This window comes from Ambystoma mexicanum, chromosome 6p (genome assembly GCF_040938575.1).
Source record: "Ambystoma mexicanum isolate Mex_15411 chromosome 6p, UKY_AmexF1_1, whole genome shotgun sequence".
Lineage (NCBI taxonomy): Eukaryota > Metazoa > Chordata > Amphibia > Caudata > Ambystomatidae > Ambystoma > Ambystoma mexicanum.
In genome coordinates this window covers 1105221724-1105238643 of record NC_090935.1, presented here as the reverse complement: position 1 = coordinate 1105238643, position 16920 = coordinate 1105221724, and the positions used below count along the sequence as shown (strand labels likewise).

At 44.9% G+C, this 16920-nt stretch overlaps 1 protein-coding gene across 3 annotated transcripts in view; it reads left to right on the top strand.

The window, feature by feature from the left end:
* Positions 1-8670, top strand: part of DAPK1 (death associated protein kinase 1) — a 986032-nt gene extending 977362 nt beyond the window's left edge. For all 3 annotated transcript variants that reach the window (XM_069625713.1, XM_069625714.1, XM_069625715.1), the window contains exon 26: positions 5965-8670. In XM_069625713.1, the coding sequence (XP_069481814.1) occupies positions 5965-7197 (1233 nt within the window). In that variant the 3' untranslated portion in view covers positions 7198-8670. The remainder of the gene's footprint in view (positions 1-5964) is intronic.
* Positions 8671-16920: the final 8250 nt, after the last annotated feature.

The window sequence follows — 16920 nt, the reverse complement described above, 5'->3', positions numbered from 1 at the left end:
GACCCTTCTCCCAAACTTCAAACGCAACTCTACACCAGATTCCAAACACAACTCCTCGAACACCAACTGATGCACGTCACCCCCAGCCAAAACACGTCACGATCCAAGCAAGATGGTCTCCTCCCTCGATGCTTCCAACACATTGCCCCTAGAAAGCTGCCGCACACATAGAGCAGAGGGTGTTTGTGATCTGCGCCAGCAAAACAAAGCACCACAGTCTTATTTTATTCCTCTTCCAACTAGCCGCAACCCAGCCGCTCTTTCATATGCGCCACCGAACCCAGAGACCATGCAAATGCGTGGTACAAAACCTAAAAACATGCAGTCGGACCGTTGCCACAATTCCAGTTCTGAGTAGATTTCTCCTTCCCACTTGTGTGTCTGCATCAACTCTAGGTCTATGCTTTGGCAATGTGGAAGATGCTTTTGGAATGCAAATTGGCATATTAAACAGGCTGCGATTTTCTTAATTTTGGGTTGTTGTAAAGCACCATAGCCTGCTGGACACAGCTTCTGGAGACATTGGAGTGGTTGGGATTGTGAACGGCAAGTATGTAGATCCAATGAAAGAGGGTCATGCATAGTTATAATCATGGGACTCCTACTTCTGGATTATTGCATTGGGATGAATGATCAGGCATTTTTGATGAGTCAGTAGAAGGGATGGTGGATGATGAATCTGGTTTGAGCATCTGGCTAGCACGGAGGAAATTGGAATAGAGCTTGAGTGTGTTTTTGTTTTTTTTTTAGCAATAGTTCGGAGGACGCTCCAAAGTGATTTTATGGAAGTGTTTTCAGTCCTTTGCAGGCCTTTAGGCAGTTTCTGCATTCTACTGAAAGTGGCAGATGAGGGGTGGAGTAAGAACATAGATTGAAAGGAAATCTTCCTCTGAATTTGTTTGGCCTGTTTGTTAGATGGCGAGATTATTGCTGGAGGCCATCCTTAGACAGGCAAATGACTGTTATGGGTGGAACATCTTGGAGACCCTGGAGCATGTTTAGAAGCATTCCCAGTGACATTAAGTGGTCCATCATGAACGCCAGTACATTGTGCATTAGATGTAAGGGTTTGAACAGTGATTGCGCAATGATAGGTAGCCATTGAGGAGTTATCGGGGTGGGGAGGGGACTCATTGCACTCGGAGACAACAAACAAGTACAGTAACAGGATTATGGGCTCTTTGGAGCGTAGCGAGCTGATTTCATCAGTAAACCTGTATAGATGATAATATGGTAGTCTGGTCTAGGAAGGACTGCCAGAAGTACTAAGGCAATTTTGGGAGGTAGGTCCAGGAACTGGACACTGAAGTTTGCAGAGGTGAAACAATGCAGTGTAGGTGATATGTTTACTTTGGGGCTAAACAATAGTATTCTGTCTAAAAGAATGCCCAGGTCATGCATAATTCCAACCAGTCTAGGTTAGGACGCAAGTAGTTCAGAGGTGGGGAAGGAAGGAGAGAAGGGTGTACACTGGGTTTGTGAGACATTTTAGCAGTCTGTTAAATTACATCACTGCTGATTTTCCTTTAGGCAATTTGCAACTTGGTTGCAGTCCCAAGCATGCTTTGATATTTTGGTGAGGATTTGGATATCTTCCAGATCGACCTTTTTGGTTGAAAAAAGACCTCTCACTGATAGCTAGCCACATCCAGGGTCATGCCATCCTCCAGTTCCAGGTGCACCAGCCCTCTCACATTGCTGTCATCCCTTCGCTAGGGCCTAATCCTGGAGCCAAACAGGAAGAGGTTTGTGCCCTGCATCCTCCACTCCTCCTTCACAATCCTAAACTAGCACACCAACACCGGTCCAATGGAGCCTCTATGCTACAACCAGCTAGGCAGACTGTGTCTTTGGAATCTGTATCCTATGCCTGCCTCACTGGGCTGTCAGTGCCTCAGCTGGCCCCTTAGAGCCCAAGTGAGGGGGACCTTTCTAGAACCCTCATGTTCTCGACCTTCCAGAAGCCCTGTCTGCCAGGGGAAATGAAGTCCTGTTTCTGGCTCTGCACCAGCTGCCTTACCCCAACAATCCCTCTGACCACTCCTTTCTCCTGGAGCAGTCACTCCCTCATCGCCTCCCATCTCTCGCTCTTTACCCCCAAGTCCAGGCCAACCCCAACACTGCCACCTACCTTCTCTGACATCCGGCACATGAAGCGTGTGTCAGTTGAGGCTTTTGCCACCACCTTCTTCCCCTCGCCCCTCCACCTCTGTCTGACTTGCATCCTGACACAGCCCTTGCTATGATCTACTCTTTGATTTATGATACTTTTGATGCTCTTGCCCCTGTCATGAGGATCAGTTTGAAGCCCAAAGCCAAGTGCAATTCTTGGTATGACTCTGACCTAGCTACACTTAAACGTAAGTGTAGGGTGGCTGAGAAGAAATGGAGGGCTTCTTGTTCATCCTCTGACAAACTGGCCTGTCGCCTGCTGCAAAGGCAATACCGACTCTCTGTCCGCACTAAGAAGAGAGCCCACATCCAAGCCCGTGCCTCTCTGGCATCGAACAACTCAGCCGAACTCTTTAAAATCTGCAAAGAGCTGGCCAACCCTGCTGCAGTCTCTATCTCTTCTGTTTCTTCCCAGGCCATTTGCCTCTCACTACATCTCGATAACCCAGGACATTCTGTCCACCCTCTTGTTCCCCGTCCCCTCCCTTTAGTGATATTTGGCCCTCCTACAGGCACCCCCACCCTCTTTCTCATCTTTTCCCCCTTCTCCCCCTGTTTAGCTCTCTAGACAAGTTTGATCTATGAAAATCTCGTCAAAACACGTTACTCCCTGTTCTTCCAAAACCATCAATCAAGGACCACATTGACACCCTAGCTCCTGCCCTGGCTGATTTCTGCAACTTCTCTGTTGCCTCAGGAGCCTTCCCCTCCCCTCTGAAGCGTGCTCTTGTTTCAAGAAACCCACAGCTGACCCTTCCTGCACAGCTAACTATCGCCCAATCTCCATTACTTCTTTTCTGGGCAAACTCCTAGAAAAGCTGGCCATCTCGCAGCTTAACCTTCACTCTGATTCTGTTGGTTGCGACCATCAATCTGGCTCTAGAGCTGCCAGAAGCACGGAAACTGCTCTCTTGAACATCCGTGAAGGTCTATCCAACCTTGACTCTAAATCCCCTCTGTCCTCGTCCTACTCGATCTCCTGTCTTCGACACGGTCTACCATACCATCCCACTCAACCGTCTCCATGACAACCTGGTTATCACTGATCAGGCTCTGGCCTGGCTAACCTCTTTCCTCTCTGATCAGCCCTCCCAGGTCCAACTGGGGTCCTTCCCTTCTTCCATCTCCCTTTCTACCGGCAGTGTTCCCCAGGGGTCTAACCTCTTACCTTGGCTTTTTAACCAATACCTGGCAATCCCGCCCACCGCATTGCCATTTTCTGCTCCAATTTTCAGTGCTATGCTGATGACTCAACTCATTTTCAGGCTTCCCTTGGCCACGTCTTCTCCTTCTCTCATCTCTGATTGCCTATCTGTCATAAAAGATTGGTGTGCCACCAACAATCTCTGCCTGAATGCCTGCAAGGCAGAGATCCTCCTCATCGGCACATCTTCACCCTCGTTTCCCCTCACTCTCCGGCCAGCCTCCCATGACCCTCCTCCTACCCCCACCTGCGAGGCTAAAAACCTTAGGGTCATCTTTGACTCCTAGCTATCCTTCTCTTCCCACATCCCTGATGTCTCTAAAAAGTCTAACTTTCTTTTGCATCTCCTCAGAGGTATTCTGCCTTTCCTCTCCTACCCCCAGAAGCTCACTGGCTCTCAAGCCCTGGTTCTCTCTAGGTTGGATTATTGCAACAGCCTCTTTCTAAATTTACTTGCGTCAACTCTCTGCCCTTTGCAACTTATCCAGAACAGGACTGCAAGACTTGTCCTTGCCCTCAAGCCCTGGGATCTTATCTCTCCAGTCCTGAAATCCCTCCACTGGCACCCAGTGGTTGCAAGGATCAAATTCAAGTCCCTTGGCATTGTCCACAAGGCCTGGGTCCAAAATACCTTCAGCTGTCTCTCCGTAAATACCTTCCCTCCCAAGCTCTTTGCTCCTCCAATTCCCTCAGAGTCAGTTAGTTTTCAAAGAAACGAGAGGTGGTAGATCTCTTCGGCTGGGACCTCCCGCTGGAATAGCCTTCCTGCCACTCTGAAACTTGAGGAGAACCATCTGTGATTCCGGAAGCACCTCAAGACCTTTGTCTTTGCTCCTCCTCTCCCCTGCTGATCTGTTCTGTCTCGGCATCATGGACCTGGTTAACCTCTGACTTTCGGGCCAGGTACCTTCTCACCCTGCCACCCACCCGCACTGCCCATCGGCAATCTCTTGCACTGGTTTCTGTATCTGTAACCCTACAGTCCCCCGCCCTTTTTTTCTGTACTTATCAGAGACACCCTTTCTGCTGCCTTAAACCTAGCACTTGCCACTTGCTGGGTGCACTCCCACTTTTGCTGTGTTTTTAATTTCATTTGTCTTCCTTTGCTTAACGTGTTCCATTTCTCACCCCCAAGAACTTTCCCATTTCCCTCTCCCATGCACTTGTGGGTACACGATGTCACTGGGCCCAGTAAGATCGTTTTGTTCTCCATTGTTCCCCTCCGTTGCCTCGTCGCGGAAACACTTGTGTACGAGCGTGATACAAATAAAATATCACTATCAATTCCCACTACCCCCTTATCTGTATCACACTATACTTCTGGACTCCAACGTAAACGGAGCCCCTCTTTCCTTCCTTCTCCAGCTCTGAACTACTTGAGCCCCACATTCCCTAGTTGAAATTACCCATAACCTGAGCATTCTAATAGACCAGGTAACATGGGGAGGGAATGTCTGTAGGCACCGCGGGGAAGGGGACAGCTGCATGTACCTGTGTCCCCATTGCCTTCTCACTGTGTCCCTTAACACGATGAAAATCCCTGTCAGACCCGCTTTCTTCAGTCATCTCCCATCTTTGTATTCCAGCTTTGCCTACACGCCTTGCCTGCTCACATTTCTTGCCCCCTAATTCCCCTCCCCCCTGGGTGATCTGGAGCAGCCTGTAAGCCGTTAAGTGGTGCTAAAGAAGACACCCATGTAGATAGTCAACAAGAAGAGTATTGCTTGTGTTTATTTTGAAGTATAAACACATTTATATTGATTTACAATGGTAAAATATCTACTCCAATGTCGGAATACTCCTCAAAGAGCTATAAGATATTCATTATTCGAACGACCCTTCTGAAATCTACGCAGTGTTTGCCATCCTGTCTTAATTGGCCTGCCTTTTAACCTATGCCAGCTGAAACTTGATGCTGAAACCGTATGTGGCTTCCAGGCGCCTCAGTTGCTCATCCCCGAATTGCATTGATTATTTCCTCACAATATTAACTTACTGTGGCCCAGAGCTCAAATACTCATCTTAGACCACAAATCTCTTTTTCAAAATGATCCAATGTACATTTCAAACCTTAAATGGCGCCCATCCCTCACGACTCCTTAAAGTAGCCTACTAAAAGATGGCCACGCCACCCCAATAAAATATGTATTTGAGATGGGTATTGTACCAAAATCCCGAATTTGAAAATGCAGAATTTAAAAAGCAATATTCTGCTGCATACATAGGTAGGTGTGAGGGAACGTAGTGTGCGTGGGATATGGGAGGGAGGCTACTGGGGGTCTCCCCCGCATATATACTGGGCAAAATGCATTTAAACCCCCGACCAAAAAGTCGGCATTGTCGTTCTCAACGTTTTGGTTTTCGAGGTGATAGATCCTGTGAGATACAGACTAGTTTGTTCAACTGCATTTGGTTTGTTGCTGGCAATTTCTGGGCAGGTATAAAATCCAAACCCACAAATCTGTTAGCAACATGAACTTCTTGGAGGGCGGGGTTATTTGCAACATGAACTTCTTGGAGGGCGGGGTCAATTACTAGACCACAGTACTGTCGAAAATACTTAAGTTTCCATTTTATTTTTTAAACAGATCAATATCATGCAGAGTGAAACTGTCCAGGATGTGGTGCTGCTGGATCCCCGTTGGCTATGCTCCAATGTTCTTGGAAAGCTGCTGTCTGTGGAAAACCCAAAAGCCTTGCATCATTATCGAGGCCGTTATACATTAGAAGATATCCAACGCCTCGTCTCGGACAGCGACGTGGAAGAACTGGTGCAGATCTTGGACGCCATGGACATCTGTGCGAGAGATCTGAGTAGTGGCGCAATGGTGGATATTCCGGCTTTAATTAAGACGGACAACCTTCACAGGTCCTGGACTGAAGAGGAAGAGGAGGTTATGATTTATGGTGGTGTCCGAATTGTTCCTGTGGAACATCTTGCCCCATTCCCATGTGGTGTTTTTCACAAAGTCCAGGTGAACCTGTGTCGATGGATTCATCAGCAGAACGCTGACGCAGATGCAGATATACGTTTATGGGTAAATGGTTGTAAAATTGCAAACCGAGGGGCTGAGGTTTTAGTGTTACTAGTCAACCACGGTCAGGGTATTGAAATTCAAGTCCGGGGCCTGGAGACGGAGAAGATCAAGTGCTGCTTGCTTCTTGATTCTTCGTGTAGTATCATTGATAACTTATTGTCTGCTACGTTGCCTGGACTGCTCACAGTGAAACATTACCTCAGCCCACAGCAACTCCGAGAACACCATGAGCCTGTTATGATATACCAGCCAAGAGACTTTTTTCGAGCACAAGCTCAGAAGGAGACCTCCTTGACAAACACAATGGGTGGCTACAAGGAGAGTTTCAGCAGCATCCTTTGCTTTGGCTGTCTCGACGTCTACTCCCAGGGGAGCTTAGGAATGGACATACATGTTTCCGATCTGAATTTCCTTACGCGAAGGAAGCTAAGCAGACTTCTGGACCCACCTGATCCCATGGGCAAGGACTGGTGTCTCCTGGCCATGAATCTGGGTCTCCCCGAGCTGGTCGCAAAATATAACACAAACAGTGGGCCTCAAAAAGATTTTCTTCCAAGTCCGGCCAGTGCCCTTCTACAAGAATGGAGCAACTCGCCGGAAAGTACAGTGTCTTTGCTAATGACCAAGTTGAGGGAACTGGGTCGCAGAGATGCAGCAGACTTTTTACTCAAGGCCTCCTCGGTCTTCAAGATAAACTTGGACGCTAATGGACAAGAGGCATATGCCTCAAGCTGCAATAGCGGGACCTCCTATAATTCCATTAGCTCTGTTGTATCGCGATGAAGAGAACCAGGGGCGCTAGTAGTGTCGTCTTTGCATTTACAGACCTACCAAAGGTCCCAGTGGTTCAAGAAAGGAACAAAAGGAAGGCTGCAGCCTGGACATGCATTCTGCATATTTAATTTATAAGCTTCCAAAATATTGGGACTTTCCATGCCCACTTCCAATATGTGAATAACCTTTCTACCTTAAACAGTGAACTTTCTACTTTAGCCATTAAAAGGCGTATGTGCTTTGTTTTACAAATAATTTTCTTATGTATTCAATGTGCTGCTTTAAAAATCACATGTGTCCAGCAAGTATGCCTTCCTTTTAAGAAGATGTATTATAGCCATTTTTAAAAGTTCAGATATTCTTCAAACGCATCTCAAACGCGAATGGCATCTCATTCATTGGTCCATTTCTGCTTCATGCCATAATACCTCCCACCACTCTGGACTTTTTTGTATGCTTTTTAGTGAGGGGTGGAGGGAGTTGATGAGGGCCTTATTCAAGAAACTCAGCAGAGATGGCCAGATCATCTGAATGAACTTAATGCTGTATTTATTTCAAAATGATATGCTTGCAAAGGGAGTGCCTTTGTTTGAGGCGATCATGGACTGTGCTGGGCCCAGGCTTGCTCTGTTCATGGAATGCTGCCGGCTACGGTCTGCATAGTTGTATGAAAACCCAATGTCCATCTGGCCTCGTGCATTTGTTCATACTTACCCATGAACATATGTTATTAAGTATTACATGTTAACCACCACCATTAAGCACACGTCCCTGTCCTGGATCCCTCATAGCTTCGCCAGTGGGCGCATGTTTCCCTGTCCAGGAGCACCCAGTAGCAGTGCCCATTCACATGTGGGTGGACGCTTCCCTGTGCAGGTGTATCCAATAGCAGTGCCTGATCACATGTGGGTGGACGCTTCCCTGTGCAGGAGTACCCAATAGCAGTGCCCGATCACATGTGGGTCCCTACATTGTGTTTAATGGCTCCTCTCCAGCTAACATGGATGCAATAACTGAGTGCTACTGTGGTGTTCTGCCCGCAGCCCGCCCTTTCTCCACTCCATCTACGCCATATTTACTGTGAACATTCATTTTATCCGTTTGTATGGCTTTGTTACTTCTCCATCTCAGGTACAGTATGTCGTTTCTTTAACTGTAAACCCGAAAATGCAGAATATGGATACGTCTTCATATGCTTTCTTAACTTGGAACAGTTGCCTTCCACCCCTTTCTTTCTGTTGCTCTCGTGAACTTAGTCTAGCAACAGGGAGAACGGCCACTTGCAAGCCATTTGCAATTGGGATGTTCATTTGAAACGAACGGGAAGGAACATGTCAAATCTTTTGTTCCGAAAGGCATGTCGTTTGGGATACAGTATATATGTAAATACATGAATGCTGTATTTTTTCTTAACCTTCAAGATGTAGTCAATTTGAAAACTACTTTTTTATACATATGAATAAACCGTTGCCTGTTGCCTCATTTTAGTCCTTTTTTTAAATACACAACTGGTTATGCATGGTAAGAAAATATGATGCTGCTTGAGATCGGCGGGGGCGAGAGTAAGTACAAGATGGCTTACCGATCTCTTGGCATCAAATGGGTACACCAGAAACGTTATCTTGGCTTTCGTACCATGGTGTCGGAGACATTTACAAGTTATATTGACTTCATTGGTTCTTTCACGTGTATTTCTCAGGGACGCTACTCTATACCTGGAAGGGGGGGGTCCTCAGAAGTGCCGGGCCTGCCTGAGGTTTGTGGCTCTCTGGGATCTCTGGTCCCGTTGTGATGTACAGGCTGAAGCGTGATCACTTGAAATGCAAGGGTTGACCTGTAATCCTAGTTCCACTTGGAATGCTGGTCCTAACATTGGAGGCATCTGCGGCTATTCAGTGTCAAGAGAATCCTTGAGGAGTCGCCGTGCTCGGTGCAAGAGAATGGGGGAACCTTTTCACCTTTCCTGTAAAGCACTTTGCACTCTAGCTGATCCATTTTCTAGACCTAGTTATAGATCTTCCTCCAAAATAAAGTTCAACTATTTATCAGGGCAATAGGTTTACATGAGTTCCTTACACACCATTTATTGCGCCAGAGATCATGTATTGAAACAACATCATCACTTGTAGTGGTTGAAACTCAAATTTAATCATCAGCCCTTTGTGATGACACATGTTTCGACACTACTGTGTCTTTATCAAATCTGGGCAAACCTGAAATTTTATTTTTTGTGCAACAAAAACTATGAATATAAAAAATCCCAAATGAAGTTACCAACATTTTACATAGTGAAAGATGATAAAGCAAAACAAACGTGCGTTTCCTTTGATGCACTGTGTGGAAGTCTGAAATGAATGGATATATAAATTGTGAACCATTTTTATTAACTGTAACCCTTACCCATTCACAATGAGATATTCAAGCATGATCTTGCCACGCGTCTGTTTTTACAATCACATTCTTACATTTCAGTATGTGTCGACTGTCTGTTTTTCATTGCACTAATGTATCTAGGATTGGATCTCCTATGGACCCCCTTTATCAATGCTTGACATCTCATGCGTTTATGCTAATCTTTCTAAAACCATGTTAACTGAGCCGACTCTAAATGAGCCATCCTCCCAATGAAGATGTTCTTGTAAAGTCTTGTTTAAGGACTTTACTGAAGGAGAGGTGTCTTTTCAGCATTTGGATTCTTAGGAGTAGAGTGCCACCGATTAGTATCCATAATGGCATTCGAGAAGCCCCTTTTATGGTACTCTATGACCCGCCGGGATCTAATCACTGTGATCAACGGCGAGATAAAAAAGATGGGACTAACATGGGATGCTGTTTTTCTTCCTAAATGATGAATGAGGGTAGCGCTTCAGTGCCACAAAACTCTACGGGTTAAGTTAATGTTCTTCCCTCCAACACTGTGACCTGCCTACATGCCCTAGTCCAGTAACAGGACAAGATAACCTTGGTAAATCGGGTTCTAGCTCACTGCGGCGGAGGGAGGGGAGTGTGCCCTTGCATACATTTGAGATGTTATGAAGACCAAAAAAGGCTTTGTGAGAAACAGCTTAAATGTAACCTTAGCCTTTACAGCGAGTTAGTGCAGTTTCCTGACCACGGGCCAAATATGATAGTGTCTGGGAGTGTTTGTAACGATTTTGCCTGCTACATTTAATTGTACCTATAGATAATGAAGGGTATGTTTACTACCTGCAAAGAGGGAGTTACAATAAAGCTTTGCTCCTATAATGGCCCAGACGATGGTGGTCCGGTGTGCTTTTGACAGTGGGGGGTCTTAGTTGTCTTCAGAGAACATGCAAGTAATTGGATGAGCTGGTAATACTACTTACTTGTATGTCCACTGTTAGAAGTGAGTCGAGGATTACCCGTAGCTCTTTGACTTTCTGTTGTACCAGTATGGAACATTCGGATGATATCATGTCAGGATAAGATGGCATTAGGTAGGAAATAGATGGCAGTGAATCTTCTCTTGGTTGTCTGTTCCATTTATCGATCATCCATTTCTCAACGCACTCAAACATGGTTCGTTTGTAGTAGTTGTTGGTTTTGAAATCACCCTCCTGCCAAAAAAATGATCAAGGTTTGTCTTCATAGTTGAGAAATAAGGCACCCATATCAACCAAGACGTTATGTAGAGGTTTAATGGACACATTAAAAAGGTGAGGGGAGACATAAGAGCTTGAAGGATGCTGCAGGCCACATTTTGGATTCATATGTAAGCTCTTGATCTGACCATTGAGACCCTGTTCCCTAGGAATAAAGCAACCCTCTTGGATACATTCTTCGACCCACTTGCCACCTCCATGATGCGCTGAAGCAAGAGGGGAGTGACCAAGGTTCGGGAATACTGCTCAGAAATCCAACAGCATAAGTCTGGTTTTTAGCCTGTCATCTCTAGGAGAATTAATAAGCTGGGTAACCCACAGCTTTTTGAGGTAAAGGAAATATTCACCTTTTGGGATGTATGGGATCAATACATCATTGCACTCCTTTGCGCCCAGTCATCTGGACATGGCCTACTCAAGACTGGTTATAATGTATGTAACCTCGGAGGTTGTGATTTGTTTGAAATCAGAATGACGGACACGAAACTTACTCAGTCAATCTTATCTGTAATTAAGGTGTCTAGCCTCGCAGTATCCTCTGAATTGATACAGCAGGTGCTGCTTATGATTTTGTTTTTCAATTATGTCCTGGAAAAACTATTGAATTTGACTGCACTAAGCAATAGAGGTTTGTACGTTTATAGAGGGAACTGTTATATTTTTTTACTACAAAATGTCAAAGCGCTAGCGGAGTTTTCATCCTTGATTGGTTGGGGATATCACGATTTCTTGGCTTCCCAAATAGCTAACTTACAAGGTGACCATTGTGAAAGGGGCAGTTGGCGTGATTAAAGTCTCCTCCACTTACTTTCTATTCTTCTAAGGACAGTTTTAAATTGGCTGTATACCAGCTACTTATTGTAGTGGGATTAAGTAATTTCACTTTAAGATGTGCAACATCATTGAAATAGTTATTGTAATGTCAGAATTATGTGTCCCATTTGGTCCATGGAGTGAACACTCTCTGATGCAATATGGCAAAGTTTGGATTAAGTCAGTGGGACATTAGTTATGATATGATAGTTTATTTATATAGCACCTATACACAATGTGTTTCAAATCGCTTCACGGCAAGGGAGAGACCAAGGGAAAATACAATGACGTTCTTACGGGCCATGAACAACAAGAATGTGAAATAATTAACTGTCATACTCGGCCTGGCGACATTTCAGATAGTGCAAGAGCTAAAGACACAGATGGGAAGGAATGCGAAACAGACAGGCGACTACTGTACTAGGCCTGGCAACATTTCTGGTAGAGTCCGAATTTTAAAAGAGTAGAGCGAGATGGGATGATAAAGAGGGAGAGGAACAAAACAAGTGACTACCGTACTAGGCCTGACGACATTTCAGATAATGCTGCAAGGGGGGGGGGGAGAACAAGTATGGGAGGGGGGAGGAGACACGTTGTTGCTATCATACTAAGTGCATAGACTTCTTGCAATACGAAATAAGTCCCTTATTAGAGGCTTCAGAATGAAGAGCAGGAGGCAGTGTGATAGTAAATAAATTCCCTGCATGGTGTGACTCACACAGTGGGCAGACTGGCAGACCAAATGCTCATTAGGGACAATGTTCCAAGTAATGGCACAGTACGACCCTAATTGTGGTCTGTTGCCATGAGATTGGAAGAAAGTCCTCTCGTAGCATTGTTTAGAATGATGGCTTGAGTCATTAGGCTTATAGGGTTGGTTTTCGCGCATCAGAAGCAGGATTACAGGACTTTGTGTGCTTGAAAGTCCAATTGAAGTGACTCAATGTATTCCCATAGGGTGTGTAGAAAAACAAGAGCGGCCAATAAGGCTGTTCGTAGTCTTAGTCCTAATGGGTAAAAGATGACAAAATAGGATCAACAACCTATTTTAGCAGTATACGAATGGTTGCACCCTTGATATTTTGTGGTCTAGTTTGTGGTTCCAAAGTAAAGTGGTTGTCCATTAAGATTCCCAGGTTCTTGGCTATTTCACGCTTTGGCGCAGATACCCATTTCTTCTACCCATTATATGACTGTAAGGATTTGTTCCTTGGTCTAGCAGATTAGTACCTCAGTTTTGTTGGGTGTTGAGTTTTGAGTCTGTCATCCACTCGTATGTTGCCCAAGCAGGAATGGAGATTTACATTGCATGTCCCACCTTCAGGCTTCAGAGCTGCTCTGTTACAACCCAGCAAGGACCAACTGTTCAGTGAAGAGTTATCATGGGGGTATATCTGGGATCCCCCAGAGCTCCCGCACTGAGCCCTGTCTGTACTATTAAACACTGAGCCAATCCTCCAAATGCCACAACCCCCGGCTAAAGAGATCCAGCCCCTATTTGGATTTCCTAGGTTTAGCTTGCTGACATTGGTTTTGGATGTAAATGATGACCGTCCAAGAAAGTGCGATCTAGTTTCCACACCATCGCACGCAGTCCGTCCTTCCTGCGAGCACAACTGTCCCCTTCTGCCTGATGTGCATAAGGCTGTCGATGGTAAACAATTTCCTCACAGGAGGTGGCTGACTGACCCGCATTTAGCTGAGTGACATTGCACTGTGCCACAGCAGAGGGATTACTGTCCAACCTGACTTTTAAACTGGGTGGAAACTTTAAGACGGCTGCCAGTGACCAAGTTACCCTAACCCAACCACCAACAGGAAAATAATGAAACATTAGGAAAAGTCCCAGGGCTTCTGGGGAAAGAACAGAAAACCGAGGGAATAACCAGTCATGACCAAAGGTGGGGAACAACCAATCACAATAGTTATGTAACAAATGCCACAATCTGAAGCACCCAAAAAGCACAGAGGACCTGACACAAGTTTCACAGACCAGGATACATACAGCAAGGCAGAAAGAGGAAATCGGGACCACAGGACGTGCCAGACTCTAAAGGAAGGTATATTAAAATGTAGCCCTAAGATCGTCCTTGAAGTAATTGCCCGCAAACAGAAACCCAACCAAGACCGCTTTTTCTCTTTTGCTGGACACAGGTGCCCCACGTGAGATGATGGCACTGCAAACACTGCAAGCTACCCACTCCTCCTGTTTTAAATTATGCAACTTATGAATGTATCTACATCCAAATACTTCAATAACTGCATATAAATCTCCAACTTTTGTATGAAAATATAAAACTCAAAATGTATTCTTTTTATCCAAGACACACATATCTCATCTGGTTGCAATTCCTCTAATACAATAACCCACAAACATATGCATTCAATAGTTTAAAGTGCAATAGTGTGATTGGGGGTTAAAGTGCCATATGTGCAAATCGAGAACAATTTTGAGAATCTTTCGGCGTTTTGTAGTTCTTTGATATGTTAAATTCCTGTTTTGTTTCAAGTTCCCTGTAAACAAAAAATGAAGGGATTGTCCTGTTGGAATCCACTTGAGATGAGAAACAAAGCTTCCTGGGCTCGGAGGCCAGAAAAATGTGAGCGATCTGACCAAGTCCAATTGGGTGGAAGGTGGATTGCCTAATTGTGTCCCAATCTGAGAGAGGAGCTTTTTGGAGGCCATGATCCAGACACTGAGAGGTTGGACCAAGGACACCAGCAATCCAGCTTAAAGGTGAGAACTTAGAACTTGAGGATTTATTTACAAGAGGGTAGGGAAGACCAAATTGGAAGAAAAACAAGAACCTACCGAAGACTATATCTCAGAAGCTGGGGAAGACCGGTCAAGGAAAGAACTCAAGAGATTAATAGGAACCATATCCCAGCCACTGTGGGAAACCAGTCCCATTGTGAGGTGCGAGGAGCAGGGTGTGTTCTAGACCTCCAACATTGAGCAAAACACTTTGGCCCAGAGAGCGACCCCTAGCTGGAGGCTAACAATGCCACAGCTTGACAAAACATCTAAGCCAGTGAACCCTACAGGCCCTTTTACTCAAGGTAAATGCCCTACTTATGGATGGGATGGAGAATAACTTCTTACACAAAGCAGTAAGACCGACTCAGGAAGTTGGCAAATAACTCTGTTTTAATAACAATAGTCTAAAACAGGGAGTACAATGGATGTCGCACAGCATGATCTCGAAACATTTCATAAACATATTTCTACTAAAGGTTTGTCATAAGTGATATCGTACTAAGTGGCAAATTAAGAAAACCTACGGTAGATTGTGGTCGGCTCAAGGGAAACATCCAAGTATACTTTCTATATGGGATAAGTTTGTGATTGGGTCTCTAGAGTCAGGTGGGCACTCGTGCCTTCCCATAGTGCAAGTCATCTTTGACACTATGATATGATAGGTTATTTAGAAACACACTTCATTGGCTCTTAAACTATAAGGCTGTTTGTTACATGCCCTTCTACAATTGGTTGGCACGCTTGTACCCTTCTGGAACATTCGATGCTCTAGCAGCACGTAAGCTGATACCCGAGGTGCTAGTGGGTGGACTTGACCTTATCATCCCACCTAATTAGCCTGACATCTCTCATAACTCATGCCATCTGCCATTCACATTGTCTTTGAACTCGGCCTTGTATTAGCTTCTCGTGTCTGGGAATGTAAGAGTTGAGCACTCGGTATCTTCATTCTGGTGCACCATGCTGATTGTCTATTTTCACCAGCAGCTCACGTGATCAGAGACCGTGAATCTGCTCATATTATGGTATTAAATTGTCCTTAATAAAGAACCTTTGCACCCATAGTGTGTTCTCCTTGAAACTTATCAAGGGATGCCTCAGCTTCTCACTTTTTACTGTTCTTCGCAGCTGATAACCAGTTCTTGGCTGCTTCCAGTCTTTGACATCAAGCCAGACAACCTCTTGTCTCGCTTCGAATTCAAGCCTATGCTTTGCTGCTACACACATAGCTTTCAAATCTTCTTTCTTCATGGAGACTTGCTTACTAAAATGTATCATTGAATGTCCAGAACTCTATATACATATGGTGGCACCGCTGAAGTTTATGTACTACGTATAGCCAGCCTTATGAATACTTGGTCTACTTGCGTTTTTACGTCTGTACAATTATAAAACAGCTTGTGTTTTCTGCAGTGCTCTTCACATGTGCAATCTTCATGCCACACATAAAAGCCTTCTTAATTCTTTACTTCCCCATCCGATTCTATATCACCTATGCATTCTCTTCTCTGGTCATCCTTTCCACTGTCACTCCTATCTTTTCGTGATGATCTTTTCACATCTTCACACTTCTTCAGGCACTCCTTTTACGAGACAATCTGTCTTTTGGGGGTACTTCTCATAGGGTCTTCTCAATGGCTACCATGTCTCTTAGATTCTTTGTGATATAGGTACCATTACTGACGCTGCACATGTCGCAATTTCCGGTTTCCAACATATATGCTGAATAGGGGTGGGACTTCCTGTAGAGGCATTCGGCTGCTCCTCTACACTACCACCCCCTCTGGTCGAGTTATCGACGACTCCATCAGTTTCCACATCTCAACATTCTTTTTGGTAAAAGTGCTTTTTTGGAGTCCAAATCTTCATTTCTCTTTTTAGAGATCCTGCTGATTTTACATGTTCATCAACACTCCAGGTCATGTGTCTACATTGTCCATTTGGGCTACAGTAAATCCATCTTCCCACATGCTGCTTGTGGTTCCTAGGATGCAGGAACTTTGTTCCCTCTGGTGCTAAGATAATGGACTTTATGTAGTCTGATTTCTTTACATGTCAACTCCTTGGGTCTGAATCGCGACTTGACATCTATCATGATCTTCGTTCCTGCAGCTTTCTTGGCTGTTTTCTTACACTGTGTAATCATTATCCTGATTACACAGAATCCAAACATCACCATCATGAGTATAGCTCCCAAGAGCTTGAAAATATTCACCATCCATTGTGGAACCCATGGAAAGATGGATGCGAACCAGCCATCATCTGCAATGTCTTCGGTCTCATCTTCCATCTTATTGTGTAACTTCATTAGCAGCATTATGGCCACTGTCAAGCTCCCATTTTCGTCTTCATGAGAAGGTATGAACATGCAACATGATGGCCGATGTTGGCCCAATCACCTTCATCCATTGCTGTGATCATATCAAGGACATAGCGGTTCTGAAGGGTCATCAGCCTTATGGCCCTCAATTCCTCCTTGATCGCATTGAATACCTTAATAGTGGTGTTGATCGTCTGCAAGAGTTCCCGTCTCGTAAT